Source organism: Lissotriton helveticus, chromosome 1_1, assembly GCF_964261635.1.
Source record: "Lissotriton helveticus chromosome 1_1, aLisHel1.1, whole genome shotgun sequence".
In the NCBI taxonomy this organism is placed as follows: domain Eukaryota; kingdom Metazoa; phylum Chordata; class Amphibia; order Caudata; family Salamandridae; genus Lissotriton; species Lissotriton helveticus.
In genome coordinates this window covers 1,460,795,303-1,460,816,246 of record NC_136057.1, presented here as the reverse complement: position 1 = coordinate 1,460,816,246, position 20,944 = coordinate 1,460,795,303, and the positions used below count along the sequence as shown (strand labels likewise).

At 46.4% G+C, this 20,944-nt stretch overlaps 1 protein-coding gene across 2 annotated transcripts in view; it reads left to right on the top strand.

The window, feature by feature from the left end:
* The window catches only part of LMBR1L (limb development membrane protein 1 like), a 107,995-nt gene that overhangs the window by 52,136 nt on the left and 34,915 nt on the right, over positions 1–20,944 (top strand). The window contains exons 2-7 of one of the 2 annotated variants that reach the window (XM_078686104.1): positions 4,934–5,018; positions 7,068–7,101; positions 18,553–18,692; positions 19,100–19,203; positions 19,735–19,861; positions 20,436–20,504. In XM_078686104.1, coding sequence (XP_078542230.1) covers positions 4,934–5,018; positions 7,068–7,101; positions 18,553–18,692; positions 19,100–19,203; positions 19,735–19,861; positions 20,436–20,504 — 559 coding nt within the window. The remainder of the gene's footprint in view (positions 1–4,933; positions 5,019–7,067; positions 7,102–18,552; positions 18,693–19,099; positions 19,204–19,734; positions 19,862–20,435; positions 20,505–20,944) is intronic. The other variant, XM_078686109.1, reaches the window with a different exon arrangement.

The window sequence follows — 20,944 nt, the reverse complement described above, 5'->3', positions numbered from 1 at the left end:
GTGTTCATCCACCGACAACCCAATGCTTCTGGCTTAATGCCTCAGCCATGTGCTGTCATGCTACCCTTGTTGTAATTAAACACTTAAATCCAGCCCCACACCTGAAAACCCCAACAAAGCAATATCCGACAAAACCACACTGACCGAATAGCACCTGCCTAAGCCAACAAAACTGGCAAAGGCAGGCACAGATTTCTCCACCCACAGGACCGCATTAGACTGATGGTCAGATTGGCTCTGTCCTCAACTGCCTCCTTCGTCCCACCCCTTTTAATACCCCTATTAAACTGTTGCCGGTTTTGCCCTGCAGGGTGTTCTTGAATTACCCCGGGAGAGATGTCCTAGAAACTTTCTCCTCCCGGGTACCCCTAATGTAGAGAGCAGCAATGAAAATTTACAGGTAGATTCATCAAGCATTTTTGCGAGCGCAAACGGTGCGAATCGCAAAATTTGGCCGTTTGCGCCCGCAAAAATCGCATTTGAGATTCATCAATAGTTCATGAACTCGCAATTTGAAAAATCGCAAATAATTGCGATTTCTCAAATTGCGATCGCATTTAAGGAATCTCAATTAGAGATTCCTTAAATGCTATTCATTAACCTTTTAAAAATTGCGAATTCGCTATTTTTTGCCGATATTTACCGCGAAGTCTGACTTCGTGGTAAATAGCAAACTTAGAAAAATGCACTTTAGTGCATTTTTCTAAGTTGTATGTTGCACACACACACATGTCCTTTGGACATGTGTATGCGCAACATCAGTCTACATTGACATTTCAGGGGTGCTACAGGGTGTCCTTTGGACACCCCCTGGCCCCCTTGAAATCGCATCCTTATTTGCGATTCGCAATTTGCTAATCGCAAATAAGGAAGCTGTAGAAATCGCAAATAATATTGCGATTTCTACATGAATCCCTTTTTGCGAGTCCTTAATAGCGATTCCTTAATAATCGCTATTAAGGACTCGCAAATCGGGACATTGATGAATCTGGGGTTAGTTTGACTATGGGTAATGGAGAAGCTAGAAAAGAAGGCATTGGGGAATAGGGGAACAGCATGGACCACTGAAATCCGGTTTGTGTGGAAAAGGCTGCTTTATTGAAACAGGTGCACATCCCAGAAAACAACTTTGGCCATCGCCTTAAAAAATTACAACCTCGCTATACAACGTTAATCACCTATGGTAAACCTCCTCCCACCCCAAAGATATCCCTCCCCCCTTCATAACGACTTAATATATCAATATTGTGTATGCTCCTGGGCTGGTGAAATGTAACTGAGACCTCTTTCATACATATATTAACCTTTTAACCCATTCACTTCCTACAGAACCTTAAACTTCCTGGCTCTTCCAGGCGTGAACTTGCCAAACCATTCCCTTTCAGCCTGAACCGCCACTGACCGCAATAAACTTCGGTAAACCATGGCAATTTCTCTGCAAACCGCCTATGCACCTGCTTCAAGCAATAACTTAACAGCATAATCCCCACTGCACACCTGTAATCAACAAAAACGCATCCACCCCACAATGAGGGGAATAAAAAGGAGGGGCCTTCCCCCGAAACCTAAGAATAACGGGGACAGAAGGGTGGGGCAAAAAAGCTCCCTAACCAATACCAGCCACCGTGTCACCAGACAAAATGGTGGCTGGTCCCTTAAAATGGCAGATTATATATACCCTTGGGCTACTTAACTGCTCCACTTCCCCAAAATACCCGGGGGCAGACCTCCCTATGGTCGGCTGCCCCCCCCCCCCCAAATCCACCTTAAACGGGGTGAAGATTAGAGCGGGCAAACTGAAACTGGGGCATTGACGAATTCCAGATGTGGGGAGAAAGTACCTTAGGGCACAGCAGGTAGTGTCTACAGATTCATCTCAATGGAACCGATTAAAGAAGAGTATTTACAGGTATTTTAGATGAACGCCTTGGGTGCTTTTGCCGTCATCTGTGTCATGGCGCCCATGAAGCTGTCGCTCATAGTGTTTTCGTGAATGGTGCTCCCTGGTAGCTTCCATGATGGCATAGTGAAAGAATTTTTTTGCTGGCGCCAGAATTAAATATTCACAATTTCTCCCCACTGGTGCTCTGTGCTGGCATAATATGGCTGCCTTTTCTCATTCTAAGGTAGAACCTGCCCAGACTATTTTCCAGTGTGACCCCGTTCAGGGTTGGCCTTTGGTCTCTCAGGGCCATGGACTAAAGCCAATTTAGCCCTCCTCTCTCGACGCGCCCCTTTCATTTCAATCTCCTACCCTTCAAATTTCACTTGTTTGAAGGGCGGGCCTGTCCTACGACTTGCTTACTCCCAGAGACTAAAGTGCGGACTTGGAGGACGAACACGTGCAAGCAGTCAAAGCAATAGTGTTTACACACAGTTTACTTTCGTCAGGTCGGTGGGAGAGCGCTGGACGGAGGGAGGATGGGAAATAAATCCAGGTGTTCCAAAGTAACGAGTGCAGGAGTTTTATTTGACAAATCCTAACAGTAAGGGAAGGGCCCGTCTACTGCTTGGAAAGGAACCATCAGTCACAGTATTCTACTTGGATCTCGAGGGCATGAGCGCTCCACGGGGAACACAAGACAACAGGATGCTAAAGTTTTACCTTCTTCAACGAGCAAAAACAAAGGGAAAGTGTATATATAGTAATGCATGCAATAACCAAGAACTAAAAACAAAGGAAAAATAGCACAAGGTTATAAATAATATATACAAACACACACTTGTTAATCAAAAGTCACTCTCATCGCATACAACACAATGCAAGCCCAATTAACTTACTGAAGCAAATAACTGCCCCTCCACTCTGCTTTCTGTGCATCTGTGTACTGAATACTCCTACCCCGACTCCATTCCTACTCCTACTCATGGTTCTGGGTGTCTTCTCAAAATCCTTGTTATAAACCAGGCATTCAGATAATTTAACAATTGTTTTTATATTCCAGACATGTGTATCACTCAGTAGTAAGGTAGATCTGTCTTCACCCTCTATACTCTAGAGTGTTTCAGAAAAACTCAACTACTCTTTCCCAACTCTCCTTCCTCTCTTAACTCTCACCCAATCTACTTCCTGGAACTTGGTGTGCAGGTTGCTATGAATGTCATCACTGCAATTACCACCCTCATGCTTCTCCACGCTATTAGCTTCACCATCCTTATTAATCCATCGTGCCCACGCTAAAGTTCTTGGCTTTCTCCCCCTCATTATCTCAAAAGAACTTCTACCCACATCCTTCACGGGGGTGGTGCGGTACGCCCACACTAGTTTCATGACGGAAATTCTCCTATCTCCCTCTTCACAATGAGCCAATTGTGGACCCTCCTTCAGAAATATATATTCCACCTTTCAACAAAACCCTTAGCCTGCGGGTAGTAGAGAGAGATCCTAATAAGTTTAATCCCTCTTTCAAGCAGGAATTCCTCAATTTCTTCTGAAAGTAGTTGTACCCCATTCTAATTTCAGCAGGCTTGCATGCTGTGGTCTTAACCAGCAGGAAGAGTAACAAGCATTGGCATAGCCAATAGGTCTCAGGCCTTTGGGACCTTATAAGTGTTTAACCATGCAGCACATTATACTGGGTGCTGTGCCGCCAGGGATAGAAGCATTGTAAGGCTTATCTGCACCATTTTTGCATCTTGTGCAATAGCTCATTGGTGATTTTTGCAATCAGATTTTGCTGCTGGCCATTTGGGCAAAATGGAGAAACTTATGCAATAAACATATGACATAGCTGTTTATAAAAATGATTCTGGTGTGTAATATTTTAGCACAGACAAATTCTGGTCCATGTATAGCTTGTGAAAAAAAAGAATGAAACAGATTTGCCAGCATTTATGTTGTTTGTTTAAAAAGGAATTATTTTTGAAAACAACAAGGGCACCCAATCAAGTCAGCAAGGGACCTCGGGAATAGATTATTTTTAAACAACAGTGGCCCCTTACATCTTTGTATTCTTTATTCAATTCTTCATTTCTAAATAAGTGATTGCAATTTGATATTGTACATTTATAGCATGTACATTGTATGGTTAACTGATTTTCTTTTCAATAAAATTATTTAAGCAAAAATTATTTTGTGTTGACTTATGGCCCTCATGCATGGTGCATGGTGTGAGGTTTGTCGACAACTGGCACCAGTGTGGCGTTGTGGCACACAAACTGCAGCGATTGCAGATGGTCCTGTGTGTGTGAGTGCAGAGAATATGGTTGTTGTACACCCTTTGTGGGACGAGTTGGGTGTGATGTGTAAGGCAGCCCTGTTTGGTTGGAGAATGTTATGGGTATAGTGTGTCTTGTACAGAAAGTGTTGGGCGTGATGCAGACGATGGACCTTTGTGTGGTTTTAGCATGTCCTATGTTGGAGTTGTTGAGTGTGGTTGGTTGGAGAATGTTATGGTTATAGTGTGTCTTGTACAGGAAGTGTTGGGCGTGAGGCAGAAGATGGACCTTAGTGTGGTTTTAGCATGTCCTATGTTGGAGTTGTTGAGTGTGGTGTATCAGGCAGACCTGTACGTTTGGTTGGAGAGTGGTATGGTTGTAGTATGACCTATGGAGTAGGAGTTGTGTGCTGTGAAGCTGTGAAAGGCAGACCTGTATGATATAACTGGAGAGTGGTGTGTTGATAGTACATTCCTATACAGGATAAAATAGGATCGATGCAGAAGCTGGGCCTTCTACCTGTGGTTGTACTCTGTCCAATGAGGGAAGAGCTGGTGTGATGTGTAAGACCGACCTTTAAGCATTGATTGTGGTTTCCGTGATTGTAATATGTCCTATATTGGAAGAGCTGGGTGGGATGAATGAGGTCCTCCTGACATAATATCTGGTTGTGTCGTAGTGAACTTGACGCTGCCGGTACGCGTGCCATGTTTATAGGGGTTCTCTGTCGTCAGTGTTGGCTCTGATGTGCCCGTCTCTTTATCTCTCTCCTTAGATCTGCTCGTTTCTCTTCGGAATTCTCTACATCTTGTCGTACGTTGTTCTCACCCGTTTCAAGAAGCACGGCGACTTCACGACAGGTGAGTGCGCAGGTTGTGAGTGACGTCATGGCAGAGGTGTGTCATGTTGCCCACGCACTTCAGGGGCCTCGTGAAGGGCATGGGTTTTCGGGGCCCGAGGTGTGACCTGTGGCAACCACAGAGGGCATTTCTTTGTGAAAACCGTGGGTTTCGAGGCCTGTTCTATTATTTGTAAACCCGGCCGTAAAGCAATGGAATGCTTTAAAACCGGTGGGGAGTCTCTTCGGAAGACTTCCTCCTGGGAGGGGTGTGAGTTTGTTAGCTGCGCACGAGATGTCCTTGAAGGGGGGGGCGGCGTGTTTATGCATTTCCTGAGGTGAGCGTGTTTAAGGAACTCGTCAATTGCATGCGTTTCGAGGGAGAGAGTGGGGCTTGCCAAGAGTGCAGGTGTTGTCAGCGTCATAAAAGTATGCATGTTTTGTGTGCACGAGAGTATTGGGGGCCACATGAAGTGTGCGTATTGTAGGGGCCGCATCAGGTGGACTTTTTTTGGCAGGGGGCTTGTTAAGGGTGCAGGTTTTGTGACTGTCCTGAAGTATGCATGTTTGTGTGGGAGCTGTGAAGTGTACGTGTTCTGGGGGAGATGGGGCACAATTAATAATGTTTTGGGGCGCTTGAAGCGACCTGTGTTTTAGGGGCTTTGCATAGGGTGTACTTTTCGGGGGTCCGTGAAGTTTGTGTTATTCTCCTGCTTGACGCTTCCCTCTCCTTATGAAAGGTGAGGCTCACACGCCCTGTTTTTTTTAGGTATGCAACCTGCCTGCTCACATTCCTGGGAAGAGGTTTGTGAGTAAGTCAGGCATTTGCAAAAAATTGAGGTAGGAATTTGGAAACGTACACCTCCCTGTCTAATATGCTGCCTGCAGTCTTTTTCATTGGCTTACGGCAGACTCCACCTCCTTCCCCTCCAGCTGTCAACAGAGATTGATTTGTTTTTCTTACATGTCTGGGGCGTTTTCCATCTTCTTTCTCTTTTTTATATTTTCGCCTGCTCCCTCCTGTACCCTCCTCCTTTGCATTGTGCTCTAATTTTTCCATTGAAAACATTCTTTGCTGTTATTTCCCACTCACATTCTCTTCTCTCCTGCCTTTATTTGCTTCCTCTGACCCTCTTGTACATCATTTTTCATCCACTTTGCGCTATGTAGCACTCAAGCAATGGAGAGACAGGCACAGGTGCCTTGAGATCCCACAGAGCGGTGTGGGTAATGAGTAACCACATTCTGTGCTGATGAAACCCAAGTTAGAAATGTGTTTGGGTCGCGCCCTTGCTCCAGTAGAATATGGCCTTGTGTCACTCCAGGGCAAGGTTTCCTTTCTGCGAGGACTCGCACCTCTGAACACATTCTCCTGCAGCTGCCCTTCCTCTTCCTCTTCCTCAAAGTGACGTTGAGCCTCAACTTGTTCAGCCTGTTCCAGGACTTGGGCTCTTCCTGTAGCAAGTGTCTTTCTCTCGCAGTGGCACAAATGCTGGCCCAAGACCTCTTTGTCACTGTGTTTCACAACTATTGACTCTCGCTTTTAAATTTAGAAAGGAGGCGTGCTTCAGAGTGGCAAGTTCAAGCTCGAACTGTGTGATCTTGTGGAAGTTGCTGTCTCCCAAGAACCCCCTTGCTAAATGTATTCATTGCTGCTTTCCCAGGTTAGGGTCAGCAGATGGTTTCATAACAAAAATCTTTTGGACCCTGAGCATTCCTCTTGCGAGTCACTGTTTTCATGTGTGTTTGTTTCTTTGGTTCGGTTGAGCTGGTGTAATGCTTCAAGTGGCAAATTGTAATGAATGGCTAATGAAAACTTCGGCCTGGAAATGAGGTGCCCTATAGCATTAATTATTCTGGTGACCTAAGAGTGCTGCCCGTTGTAGAATATTCCTGTCTAAACAATCCCAGACCCCTGTTAAATCTTTGGCCCAGAGTGGGAGCACCTTGCTTGTCACCCGTGTTCGTATGTGGCACTGAATGTCTGTCTCCCAGGCGCATGTGTGATGAGCTGGTTGCCCTGTATCTGATTTCCATCTGTATTAACTTCCATTTTCCTTTTCTTTTGCAGTCGACGATGAAGATGCTGCCGTCAACCGCATTGCGTGAGTTAACGCCCATTTAATGCACATTGTTTCATAAAATAAGCCCTCTTCTCCACTATCTGGATCTCTTTCTTCCCTCCCACTTGGCTCTTGTTCTCACCTTCTGTACTTCCTTTCCCATAACTGTTCCCTCTTCCCTTCTGTTCTACCCTCGTTGCATCTCTTGTGTGTTAATCTTTTCTACCTCTTCACTTCTTAGCCTCCCAGTCCCTCACAGACTTTGGTCTTCCAATCTCCTCCTCTGATTACTTTTTGCCCCTTCCTCTATCCTTTTATTTCTTGCCCTGTGCCCCTTGTTGTTCCCGTTTATCCTTTGCCTGTCCAGCTCGCTACCTCTCCTATTATCCTCCCTCCCTATGGCTTTCCTTTCCATCACTGCTTCCTCCCTTCTCTCTCCTCTGCACACCTGCCCCCCTCTTCCTTCTATCTTGGTTTATTTCCTTCCATTCTTCCCAAGTTGACATCTGCCTTCCCTCCTTGCCTCTTTTTGTTTGGGCTCTTTTCGTACTATCCTGACCTCACTCTCTCACTACTCTTGTGTTCTCCCTTCCCTGCTTATCTTCTCTGCCCGTCCTTTAACGCTTTCTTCCTCTAATTTTTCTCAACTTCTTGCTCTCACTTGCTGCCAGGCTGCTCCTCCCTTTCACGTTTTAACTTTCATCCTTCTTCCCAACTTTCCACCCTTTTCCAATCTCCTCGCCCTTCTTCCCTGCGGTACCTTCTCAGTCTTGACCTTCTCTTCCCTCCCTTCCTTTCTCTTCCCTCCCTTCTTTTCTCTTCCATCCCTTCTTTCCTCTTCCCTTTTCTCGTTTATCCCTTCTTTTCTTTTCTCTTTTCTTTTCTCTTCCCTCCCTTCTTATCTCTTCCCTTTTCTCTTCACTCCCTTCCTTTCCTGCCCTCCTTCTCCCTGTTGATCTCTCATGTCACTCTTCTCTGGACATGTTCTTGTTTCCCTGCCCCTCATCATTTTCTCTTCTTCCCAGTCTCTCCTCAGCCTTCTTTCAACAGGCCCCTTTGCCCTGCTCTTTCTTTCACCCGTTTTCGCCTTGCACCCCTCATCCCGAGCACCCGAGATTCCTGACGCACCCCGATTTTAAGTGGCCAACACTTCGAGCTGCAAAGACTGGATCCCCTGCTCGAACCTCGGAAGGAACTCAGGGTGAAAGGCTTCATATCACCTTATAATACGGCTCCCAGCCCCCCCCCCCCCCCCCCCCCCACCTAAAATCCTTCTGTTTCTGCTGCTTCATATTGAGTAAACGTTTTAAAGTCCTGACATGTCTATAGCAGTACTTTCCGAGATTCCAGAGAGTGCTACTATCTTCGCTTTTAACATTGATTTGTTTACTCTTGTCTGTTTTATTCTAATTGCTTATTCAAGTCTTCTACAAAATGGTTCTTACCTAAAGTGTTCTTCGCCCTGGGGGGTTGTCTGCGCTATAGGAAACTGTTAAATAAGTCAATACGTTGTTTGTATGCCCCTTATTTTGAGTGACACACACACACACACACACATTCCATACACACACATTCCTTGCTCACACACACTCACATTCCATACACAGACACACACATTCCATCCATGCACACACACGCACATTCCATGCACACACACATTCCATGCACACACACACACAGACATTCCATGCGCTATCCCCTCCCTGAGGCAGTGCAAAATGATTTACTAGCCCATCTTTTTATGAGCTAATGGGCTATTTCGCCCTTTTTGGGACGTTTAGAGGGAGCTAATTTGGAAGCTGTTATGTGCAGGGAGCGTGAGTGGGTGAGTGCGAGAGGCAGACCGAAAAGAGACACCTCTTTTTTTGTATCTTCCCTATTCTGAGACGCCAGTCGGAGCGCCCTCTGCCCGTTTAAGTTGCCCAAAGAGCTGTCGGAGAATGGGGCGAAGCTCTGGGTTTGAGCTTTGGGGCCAGCTTGTCTCGTGACCTGGTCATGGCAACCCTTGCGGTCCCCAGACATTCTCACTCTGCCCTCGCATTGAAACAAAGATCACGCATTTCTCCATCCCTGACACCATCTTCCTGGTGGGGGTCTGCCTAGGTTTGAAAGGGCTACAGGGGGTCGGAGCTGCACGCAGACGCGAGTGTGGCCGTGGGCAGGTTGTGCGCCCTCCTTGGGCTCGCCCAGCACATTCCAGTGTGTTCTGCTCTCCCTCCACCCTACCAAGAAAGGAATGAGGCACAGCGGGCAGAAAGTCCGTTTTCTCCGAATTAATTAGGTGATTAAATGAAGAAACGCGTCAGGTGTTTGTGTTCTCGCACGTAGGGGACGTGGCCACGCACTTTGGGCTGGACTGACCGTTTGGGGCGTGGCAAGACCGATTACGCGCCTTCCTCGGTAGTGACGCAGAACGCAAAACAACTGAGCGGAACGCTTCAAGAGTGTAAACAGGAGTTTGAGATTAATTTCCACCTGTCTCTTTTTGTTTTTCCGATGAAGCGATAAGGCACGCCTGGCCTCTCTCTCCTCCAGTGTTGGAAGAGCCCCGGCACTGTATCTGCCCTCCCGGGGCAGCGTGGCAGGGCAGAGCTGGACTCTGTGTGCAGGGTCGGGCTGAACCTTTGAGCACCTCCTGACACGTTCACACAAGCAGCAACCTTTGCCCTTGCGTCCTACAACGTCAGCGTAAATCTAATGCCTCTTCCAGGTGATGCTTGGACACCAGCCCGGGGCCGTCGGATCGCGCGCTCTCAGCATGTTGTAAACTTAAGCCCTGACAGGAGTCTGCACTTGGCTGCCTCCGGGTTTCTCCTGGGTATATATGACCGGGCCTGTATCAAAGAGCAGGCATTGCATCAAGACGCTATGCATGTATGCAGCTTTGTACAGTACAACCCTAGCTACAAAGCAAGCCAGCAGTGAATGTAAAGGGATTCGGTCGAGGCCACTTGAATTATGGGGCAGGGTAGGGGCCAATTATGCGGCAGTGTTGAGTACATTATGCAGCAATAAAAGGCAAATTGTGTGGCGTAATGCAGCACATTTTGTAATAGTATGACGTATTATTTCGTCATGTTTACCCTTCTTAACACTGTCTGGGCATTGGTTGCACCTCATTAGTACCAGTTTAACACCCACATTGATCAATAAGCAACAAAAAAGTGACCAGTCAACCTTTGCAACTGGCCTTCTAGTGCGCAGCAACATGTGCTGCTGTGTTTTTAGTAACTTTTGAATCACTTGAGCTAGAACACTTATTTTTGGTTTAAAATCTGCAGATCATGCGGCAGATGTATTATGTGGCAAATGTGGCAAATCTATATTTATGCAAAAAATGCAGCATAATCGCCTAATTCTAGTGACCCTGGGTACAGTGCAGCGGAGAGTGGACGAGACGAGTGCAAACCCATACTGGAAAAGGTGTTTGGGTGAGGGAGGGTGTCCAGTATTACATTGATAAGAGAAGTCTGTGGTCTTTGAACAAGATACAGGTAGGGCAGGATTTTAAATTAAGAGTCTCATGCCATGCTTATTGCATTGTAAGGCCTGTGTTTGGATGTTTTACATTGGCTTTCAAACCTCTATGATTAAATATCTCTAATCCGAAGTCTACTTGGGTTCATAACAGTGCCACACAGTTGTGGACCCCCTCCCAGATCACCACCATATGTGAGCAGGACAACCTAAACCGTTTTTTGGTGAGAGATGTTGAAGATTTCTGGAATTGACCATCTGCCTCAGTGTTAGACCCGGCTTCCTGGGCAGCAGGGCACTCAGTGGTTACTGTGCTCCAGTCACATCAACTGGAGTGTTCCCCTGCAGGTGTTCTGGGGACTCTGTACTAGAGGACCCAACACTGGATAACCAAGTACTCCTCTCCAGCACTTGACACTCTCAGGGTAGCGAGACAGAGCAGTCCAAGGCTTACTCAAGGAGGTGAGGTGGGGTTAGACATTTAGAATACAGTGCACACTGTACAACCAGCGGATAAAATCAATGTTCAGTCAGTGCTTTAATTTTTATAAAAGCAAAGTACTTCAATACACACGAGAATTATACTACACCTAAAACTAGGATAAACAGTGAAAACCAGATGTCTCTACAGCCCTCTGGGCCAGAGTTCTGACCCCAAACAGTATTCTAGTGCCTAGACGCTAAGCACTATAAAAGCACAGTTAATATATAGACATACAATTAGCATTGCATATTACGGACCTTGTTACACAGGGCTGCTCTCATTCGCTAGAGCCTTGATACCAATCTTAGTATTGAAAGGATATAGTTTCAACATGTGATGTGAAGTTAAAAGTTCTTGATCAGCCCCATAACCCCCGCCCAAAGCAACAGAAGTGCCCTCCGTCCGGAGTCGTGACACTGCTCTGGTGGCGTCTGGGATCTGACCACAGGTGCCTGATGTCTTGGCACAGTTTACTGGAGTCCCAGTAGTCCAGTAACCACTGGCTAGCTGTAGGAGGGTAGTGGCTGGACAGGATGACAGTTCACCCGGATATCCCCAGATATCACAAAAAGAAAGGTGGGGGTACCTGTTCCACCAGACTCTATTCCCCAACTACTGCCTGTAACTGGAAGTACCACACAGGCATCCGCAGGGGAGGGGTCTGGGCAAAGCAATCTCACCTTCAACGACTGGGATTCCCCGTCTCTGTCTTCCTTTATGTGCTGAAAAGCTTCCTTTCCTTGTCTTGAGCATCTGTCTACAATTTCTTTGTTCCAAGCTCCAGTTCCACAAACCTCACAGGAACAGCTGGTTTTTGGACTGCTGCTGCTGATGCCCTTGCTCGTTCCTTTGCAGCATAATTCATCAGGCATAGAAAAAACTTCCTCAAGTTCCAGATGTGGTGAGCAAGCTTCTTATTTCACACCGCGTGTCCCTGCTGGCTTACTTGGACTGACCCGATGTGTCGCCTCTTCAGAATCATAAACCACTCTTGAACAACTGACCACTAAAACCAGACCAGGATGGGGTGGTCGGGGGTGCCATTGGGGTCCTCTTAGCAGAGTTAGTACAGCTAAGATCAGAGCTGAGTGTCTACCCCAGCCCACCAGGCTTCCCCTATGAATTAGGAATTGGGGTAGCTGGAATTTCCAGCAGAACAGCTTGAATTACACACAATGGCTCATCTCTCCATCCTTCCCCAGTGTACCCACTGGCTCTCACACATGTCAGGTAGACAAAGGCAACCGGACCCCAGGCAAGGGCAAGGGAGAGACTGCACAGACTTGATCAGGAGGATGGTTAGTAACCCACCCTCCTGACAATACATGTATTGCTGCCACCACTGTCTGCCTACCACAACCTGGGTAGAGAAGGCAGTAGCCACTCTCTTGGAAATAGGGGTGCACTAAGCTTGCCCCCTCGACCTCCAAGCCAAGCTCTAGGGTCTCAATGAATGTAAACGGGGAGACCCCCAGTGGACATGCAGGATTGTCATGTTCACTGAGGGAGGGATCTGCAAAACATACTATAACTAACTAAAAGTTCACAAACCTCGATGTGCAAATATCTCTTCTGAGTGGTTTGGTGTGTAATTTTTGATGCAGTCTATGTGCAAAGAGTTCAGAATGCTTGTATTCAAATAAAAAGAAATAAGAAAAAGGCTTCAATTTGGGACGACATAAGGGGGAGTAAGCCTACAGCTAGCTGCCTGACAAGATTTCCATACAGAGGCTGTTCCTACACAATTCCCTTTAAATCTATTACTACCCCAGTTCAGGTGTTTGAAACTCATCCCTGGTTAGAGACCACATTTGCAGTCACAAACCATTGATACGTTTAATTGCAAATCCCCCAAGAGATGATTATGTGCCTTTTATGGCCCCCTCCTCTTTGCAACTTGCAAACACTATTTTAAAACTCAAAACTTTCCCGACCCGCAGAGCACCTTTAATACATTGCAACTCTATGCTTTGTGGATGCAAATGCTGTGATTTTGCAAATTGCAGGCTTGGCATCCACATGTGTTTTATACATCAGGCACTTCTTTGTGCTTTCGTGCTACTGCGTTCATAGAAGTCAGGTTCACCAAATTATTAGCGAGCCAAAGTTCAAATGGTCATTCCATGGGTGTGCAAGATAACAGGCACAATATACACTTTCTCGCATGCATGATGGGCATGGAAAGCACTGTGAAAAAGAAAGATCTCACCTTAGCTCAAGAACAAATAAGCAACTTATTCATTTATGTTGTGCAGGTCCAACCAACCGGTGCTGGACACCCAAGCTTGCCATTTCTTGTGCTGCGAAAGTAGGGACGAAATCCTAGTAAAAATAGGTTAGGGGGAAATGAGTGTAGGCAATATGAATGGATGTCACAACCCTATCACATCCTCCTTTAAAGTCATAGATGAGGTAAAAAACTAGCCATATGTATTCTATATACACACTTGAATATATGATTTACAGTGCACATTTTCATTTATGAACCCCTTGGTGGGGGTCTAAGCGATTTATTATCATGTTTTGTTTTCATTGGTGCCGTCGAGGCATTCTGTCTACTTGAGGACTATACATAATAAACTAGTTATATACAAAGGGAAACATAATAACATGTTTAGGTTAGTATACTGATGTGAAGTGCATACACTCCTTTTTAAGTATCGAGTAGCTGACTGACCTCAGAACGGAGTCAAAATGACATTTCAAAACGAGATTATGCTTGCTGATGACACGAGATCGATATTTTGTTCGTGGTAAGCACTTTACGTGGCATACGGCAGGCTGGTGACCTCCTGTGGCTGCTAATGGTATTGCAGTCATTCCGACAGCCTGCAGCCCGACCCGGACTCCTGTGACGAGAACGTCGCCTTGAGCTTTCCCTTAATGCTCAACTGCCAAATGTTTCATATTAGGGTATGTGACATTTTTTTTCCAGTGGAATTGTGCGTGCCATTTGTTTGCCCCTTTCAGTGACGCTATGGCAAGCAGAAGCAAGAAGTTAAAACACAGACACACACTCACTCATACGCCCAACCAACCCCATACCTATTATTATGGGGTCCGGCCATTGACCGCAATGAAGTGTGCGATTACTATACTAACTCCACGCGCGCTTTGATAGTAGGGTAGGTTAAAAAGCGGGCCGAGGCAAATCTAACTGCACTTTTAGGTTTTTTGATACTTGCTCAAAAGTTCCTCACAAAGACAATGCTTGTCTGGGTCTGACAAGGTTGAACCATGCAATGAGGACCGAGCCGGTCCCCTACAGCGTGGGTTGTACATGCCCACACACGCGCGCACTCAACCCCCCCCCCACTCCCCCCTCCACTATCAGTTATACATGTATTACTGCTACTGGGTGTTAGTCATACAAGACGGCCACCTGGCAGCTAACTGATGACAATAGGGATATTGCATTATAAAGAAAGATCCATTTAGTTTGAGTGACGTTACCGTCCTCAGGAAAATGAATTTTAACATGCATATTTATGAATTGGCTTGAATTCTATTTTTTTTTTTAATTGACCGTCAAACTAAAACGTATTCTACTTCTTCTGTGAAATTAGCTTTAGATTGAGATCTGGGGTGGCAGAGTGGACTGAAGAACGGTGATGGATTAAACCCAGATCTGTTGACTGGGTGGGAGTGTTTGATTGGTTCAGATGCTCCGTCCATCACCACCCCCTTTTTGTACCGTTTAGATTGAGATCGAAGCACCAGTCAAGATCCACTTCTGCCACCTCAAGGATTTGAAACGGTTGCCTTTACGGCAGCCTTATGTCGTGAAAAGCTGGCACAGTGGTGAGCTGCTGCCTTGCTTAAGGGCCAAAAGTGACCATTTCCTCATCATAAAAGTGCAAAGTCTCCCGAAAACACATTGCATTTCGGAACTTGCAGTTAAAACATTTTTAGATGGTCTCTTGGCCTACATAATAATGTGTTGCTGAAATTTAAGGGCTAGAAGTACTTGCGTTGGCGTCAGAAGGGACTGCAACAGCTGAAAAATTACCTTTCAGCAACAATCCTGTGTGACAGCTGCATATCGCCTACGCTGCAATTATATACAGCTTTAATACTATTTTTGTAACCCTAGCGTATGTGCGTTACACGGTTGGTGTTTGCTGGTCTTGTACAGAAGAAAGTAAAGACCAGCATGTTCATTATTGCTGCTAACGGCTCCTTAGGCTCGTGCCAGGCGTGCTGCTCACAGTAAGCCGCTTGTCAGAGGTGACGTGCACAGGTTACCACAGAGCAGGTACTTAGCCTCAGGCCATGACGCTGCCCTGCCCAGGACATCGCAATGTGTCTGTAGCCTTACCAGTTCTCACATTGCTTCAGACAACACGCGGGCCTTGTCCGATAGGAGCTCGGCTTCTGTCCGGTGCTGATCGACGCCTTTCCCTGTGTCAGGAGCGAACCAGTGTACCGTCCTGATCAGCACAGCATGAAGGCTCCCCTTCCATTGGCAATAGCGAATGAGCCGGCAATATGTCACGGTTACGTGAAGGAAGGTACTGAGAGTGATTACATGCTTAGCTTTCTGCTCAACTGCTTTGAGTGACAATCTCCATCCTTACGGTGATTCGGAAACCTGACCTATAAAGCCTGATTCCAACACAAGAAGCGTGGCACTTGGCAGGGCTGTTTACGTCCTTCCCACCCTAACCCAACCCATAGGTTGGCCAGACTTCGGGGATTTCCCCAGACAGTCGCAGTTTTCAGTGGACTGTCCCAGTGTCCCCACACTTTTCTTATTTTTAAATAGATGTCTCGTTTTTTGGGACAAAGTCAGGTTATTCTGCAAAGCAGAATTGAAAGGTATGCTCTCCTTTCACAGGCGCCTCTGAAGACAAAAAACGTCCATAATTTGTCTCCATCAGACAGCACAGCACAGGACCGAAACAGGTCTGGTGTATGCTTTCAGCAGAGCTGCATCGTGGTCAGGAGGAGTGCAGGGGTAGCTCAGCATGGAGGCCCAATCATAAAAATGTACCCTTGTAAATGTATGCATGTGTGTATATATATATGGAGGCCCAGTTGAAGGTGTTAGCCGAATACGCGTTGGCCTGAGAGAAAGATAGAGGTATATTGACTCTTGTAATGGAATAAGAAATGAAGAAAAATAAAACTAAATATCAAACGTATGAAGATTGGTGTCTGTGGTGTCCAGATCCGCCGTATGTGAAGTCACGGAAGGTGACAAACCTTCTTGCAAATACGTGTATGTATATGTGCTGGTTTATTCCGCTGCTTACAGGTGACTTGTTGACAAGTCCTCTGTAAGTAGCGGAACAAACCAGCACTTTTAATTGGATTTAGCAGTGCGTTGCGTAGCGCTGCTTTCGACACTGCCAGCGTTCTGAAGCCCACAGGCAGTACGTCATGGTCTCTGTGATATATACAAGGCTACACAACATAACGGAACGGGCCACGTATAGAAGTTAAACTAAAGGATTTAGTCCTACTTTTATGTCTTGCCTGTCCCGGTTTTTGCTTCTCAGAATCTGGTCACTCTACCAACCTCCCCTCACCCAGCCTCCATAACGCACCCAAATCCTGTGGCTTTCAATCCTGTGTGCCTAAACCATCGTCGGTGGCTCAACCTAGGCCCCCGTAGCCCCTGCGGTGGTGGGGGCCCCCACGCTCTAGGGGGGGGGGGGGCCCTCAGCACAGTACCCTGGCCTGAGAACTCCTGATTGAGTCCGGAGGGAGCCCCTCCAAGTACTTTGCGGGGGCGGGCCCTCAAGTTTAGTTGCAGCACTGCCCCCTAGTGTTTGAACTTCTCCATGCGTGGTGTGTTCTTGGTGGCAGTTGTCCCTCAGTTTTGCCTGCTCTACTGGATGCCACTGTATTATGCTCCGAAAGCTCTTCATAGGCTGTTGGTGGGTCTTAGGATGAAGTTCAAGTTTTTTCCCACCATTATGGCCAGGATATCTGCATATACATGCTCCTCACTATATGTCAAACCGTAAACTGTGTTCACTGACTGCTTACCTGATCACCCAAAGAATCTTCAAGCAGTTGAAACACGAAGGTGGGACTGAGAGTTAAATACCCCGAATCCAAGCCTCAGCGCAGAACCAAAGTGCCCACACTTCACTTAAACTGAGCTGTTCCACCTTTCCTATTACGGATCTTCATCCGTAAGGGGTTGTAATTGAATAATATCAGAGATGGGCCTTCATGTTACTTGCCATTGCTCACATTGTACCTTTTCTGTTCCAAATAGAGCCTCTGAAGTGACTTAAAGAAGAGAGGTCGTGTATTCAAACAAGGGCAACCCAACTCATTAGGAACCAGGGCAATTAACACCTATTAAAGAGACCGCAGTTCATGTGGACAATGTACAGGATAATTAATATTGTTGGTGCACGATGGCAGTTACCATTGGTAACGGATGTCCGAGAAGACCAATCACCCAGAATGCAGTTTTCCCTTTCTTCCTATTTTTTATTTGTTTTTCAGTAGATTTTACTTTTAATGTTAATCATTTCATTCTAATGTATACCTTTTAATTCGTTTATAAAAATGTTAATCATTTTGGAGCTCCGGCTTTATTTTCCCTGATATTTAATTACCAAAAGGGACAGCACATTTTTCCTGTTGCTGTGATTGTGTATTGTATTGTCACTTTTATTACAGTTGCATTGTATTTGACCAAATGGGTGTGTGTGCTCTCCCTTAAAATGCACCGCTCTTTGAAGGCACCCCCTTTCTTGCCGTGCCGTGTCCCCTGGTGTTTGCTCTGTGCTTGTCGGTCTTCTCGACTCTGTGGAGTGGGGGCAGGGGTATCTTCTGTCCTCTTGATTCAGTTCTTGGTTTTTCTAAAATAGTTGGGGGCAGCTGATGTGGCGGCGGTGTTTTCCATTCCTTCCATCACTACCATTCTCCCTGCATTTAATATAACTTCCTTGCTTTCTGCAAGCTGTGTTTGGGGGGAGGCTTCAAGCCCCTTCTTAGGATGCTCTTGTGTGCCCTGATTTCTGCTCAATGAAGTTTTATCTCAGAACACCTACCTCGCCTCTCTGAAAGTGTTCTTCTAACTCCTGGAGGTGGCGGAGGGGGTTGAGATGGGAAATGTCCCTTGTTTGTAGTGATCTGTCCCCTGGTTTCTGCTGTGGTCTGGTTTTCTCTAGGTTCTGGGTGTAGGGAGAAATGCTCTCCATCCATACAGCGATGTGTTCCCTAATTTCTGCTGAATGTTTTTGCATTCTGCAGACTCTGAGGTGGGCGTGTGCTGCCCATCATTAATACACTGCCCGTCCCCTGGTTTGTATTATCCAGCCCGCTTATTAATTGTTTTTGGGAATTTTTGGGAAGGGAGTCAAATGGCATTCCACTACTGCCAAGGCTCTGCCCCTGGTTTCTGCTGTTTGTTCATGTATTATTCAGAGTATGTGAAAGAGGATTTGTGGGAGGGGTCCTCCATAAAATAGAACTGTGTGCCCTGGAATCTGCTGGAAGATCCAGCATGCTGCAGACCTGGGGTGCTCTGTCCCCCACGCTGACCTCTTCCCTCTTCGTCATCGCAGGCTGTGGATGTGCACCTTCACCCTGGCCGTGTCGGTGGGGGCCGTGCTGCTGCTCCCCTTCTCCATCATCAGTAACGAGGTGCTGCTCTCCTTCCCGCAGAACTACTACATCCAATGGCTGAACGGCTCCCTCATCCACGGTGAGACTCCTGGGGCCAGTGGGCCCTCTCCTCCCCTGGGTTGCCTCACACCCAGGGCCTTCCTCTATTGCAGCTGGAAGCAGAGGTCAAATGTAACCGCTCATCCTGGCACGTATAAGTCAATGTAATGAGGACAGTAAATGAAAACATATAAAAAATGACAGATATGTGGAGGCTACATCAGGCTGCACCCTTGCTACCCACAGGGTGCATAGAGAGTGTAGTAAGTGACCCCACTCGACAGAACAGAAGGAAGATCTGAGGCACGCTATAGTATAATGTCCAAAAATGGTAATATTGGGAAGCCGAAGGCTGTCCACACGGGGTATTGGTTTCATGTTTTATTCAAAGGTCCTATTGGTCCAACACAAACGCTTACCTCACTCTCTTTATCTGGTGCTTCTCAGGTCTCTGGAACCTCATCTTTCTGTTCTCCAACCTCTCGCTGGTCTTCCTGATGCCGTTTGCGTACCTCTTCACTGAGGCCGAAGGTTTTGCAGGATCTAAAAAGGTAAGTTTGCCCCGCCTCTAAAAGATCCCCTTTGGCAAACTGTGTGTAACCATGTATCTAGCCCATGTAAGGTTTAACCATTCTCAAAGACTCCCCACAGAATTCGCACCTCCTTGTGTTCCTTCTCACAAACCAAACCCTTCTATCCCACCTGTGCTGAGTGCGAGACAGCACTGTGGTGTAAGAAGCTACGTATGTGTGAAAATCTCCAACAGTTCATTCATGACTAATAATTCCAGAATGTTTGAGCACCAGCTACATTTTACCTTGGCCCTTCATGTTAGTCCTAGTCTGGCTGGTACTCCTTCAGCCCATGACCACGTGTAAGGGTTCACTTAATCTCTGTGTTTATAAATTGGGTTTCTGAGGCCTATGCTGTGCTTTCTCTGTGTTTGCAGAAGCTGTAAATGTTGTGGTCCTGCACATCTACCACAATGTTTCAGATATTGAATACATGGATCCTTCGTTTGTCATGCGCCTTGTCTCCCCGTTTTGGGTTTCTTCTAAATGTTGTCCTTTCTCTCTCTGCAGGGCATCATGGCACGTGTGTATGAAACCTCCGTAGTGCTGCTGCTGCTCACTCTGCTGGTTCTGGGCATTGTTTGGGTGGCACTGGCGATTGTGGACGAGGATGCAGCCAGCAGGGAGTCCCTGTACGGTAAGTAACCCTGCTCGCTTGAATGGATGACTAGGTCACCCCTCCCCCACCGCCTCTTCACACAGGTGAGGTTTGTTGATTTCCACGAATGCTTTGCACCATTGGCAGCGACTGGAGCACCAGCTGAGGAGAAGGGACTGGGGAAAGAATGAGTTTTAAAAAAGTCGTTTTGGAGTGACAGCAAGCTTTTAACTTGGACATGGGGGTTGGAGGGGGACTGAGACAGCTGCTCACTGCACAGCTCCTCAGCAGATTGGTGAATTCTATCTTCCACATGAGATTTCCGGTATCAGAACTTGGTGTTGGATACATGTCTGTGTTTGCGGTACTTGGTCTGCAGTGCTTCAGTGTCTTAAAGTTTGTGCATCTGCTTTGAAAGAACGTAACATTTGACCTTCTCAAGCACGTCTGTCATCGCCTCTTGATGATGTGATGATGCAGAATGTCCTGTTGGCCAGACTGAAACGTTCATGATTGCTCAAAAAGGGAGAAAATAATTGTATAAGTTTGTTTCTATACTCAGTTTGTTTGCTTCCTTGGCAGTCTGTAACTCACCCTGTCACTTTTCTTCCAGATTTCTGGGAGTATTACCTGCCGTACCTGTATTCCTGCATCTCACTCTTTGGGGTCCTTCTCCTTCTCTGTAAGTACCAGTGGGTCAGTCATCCCTAAACATTTTGATAGGGACTCTTAATCGCTCCATTGTGGTTCTGTGTGGCAAGTTCTGCTGTCCAAGTCCTCTCTGAGACAGGGGTGTAGCTTCATGGGGGTGTTTGGGGTGTTACCCCTAATAAATGTATTTTCTGGTAAAATGTTGGGTACAGGTGCTTTCTGTCGGGTATGGTGAGGTGTCTGTAGGATTTCAGAAGGAAGTTTTACATACAGACAAAAACACACTCTCTCCCTCCTTGGAAAGTCTTAAAAATATTGCTTATTTGACAAAATATTATGTTTTCTCTCACTTAATACACCTACGAATCCACATTTGTCTCCCTTTCCACTGCCCCCTTATCCACTCTCATCCGCCCTGCTTATCGTGAAATGTACTTTAACATTATGTGCTAGCATAATTGTTGGAAAATC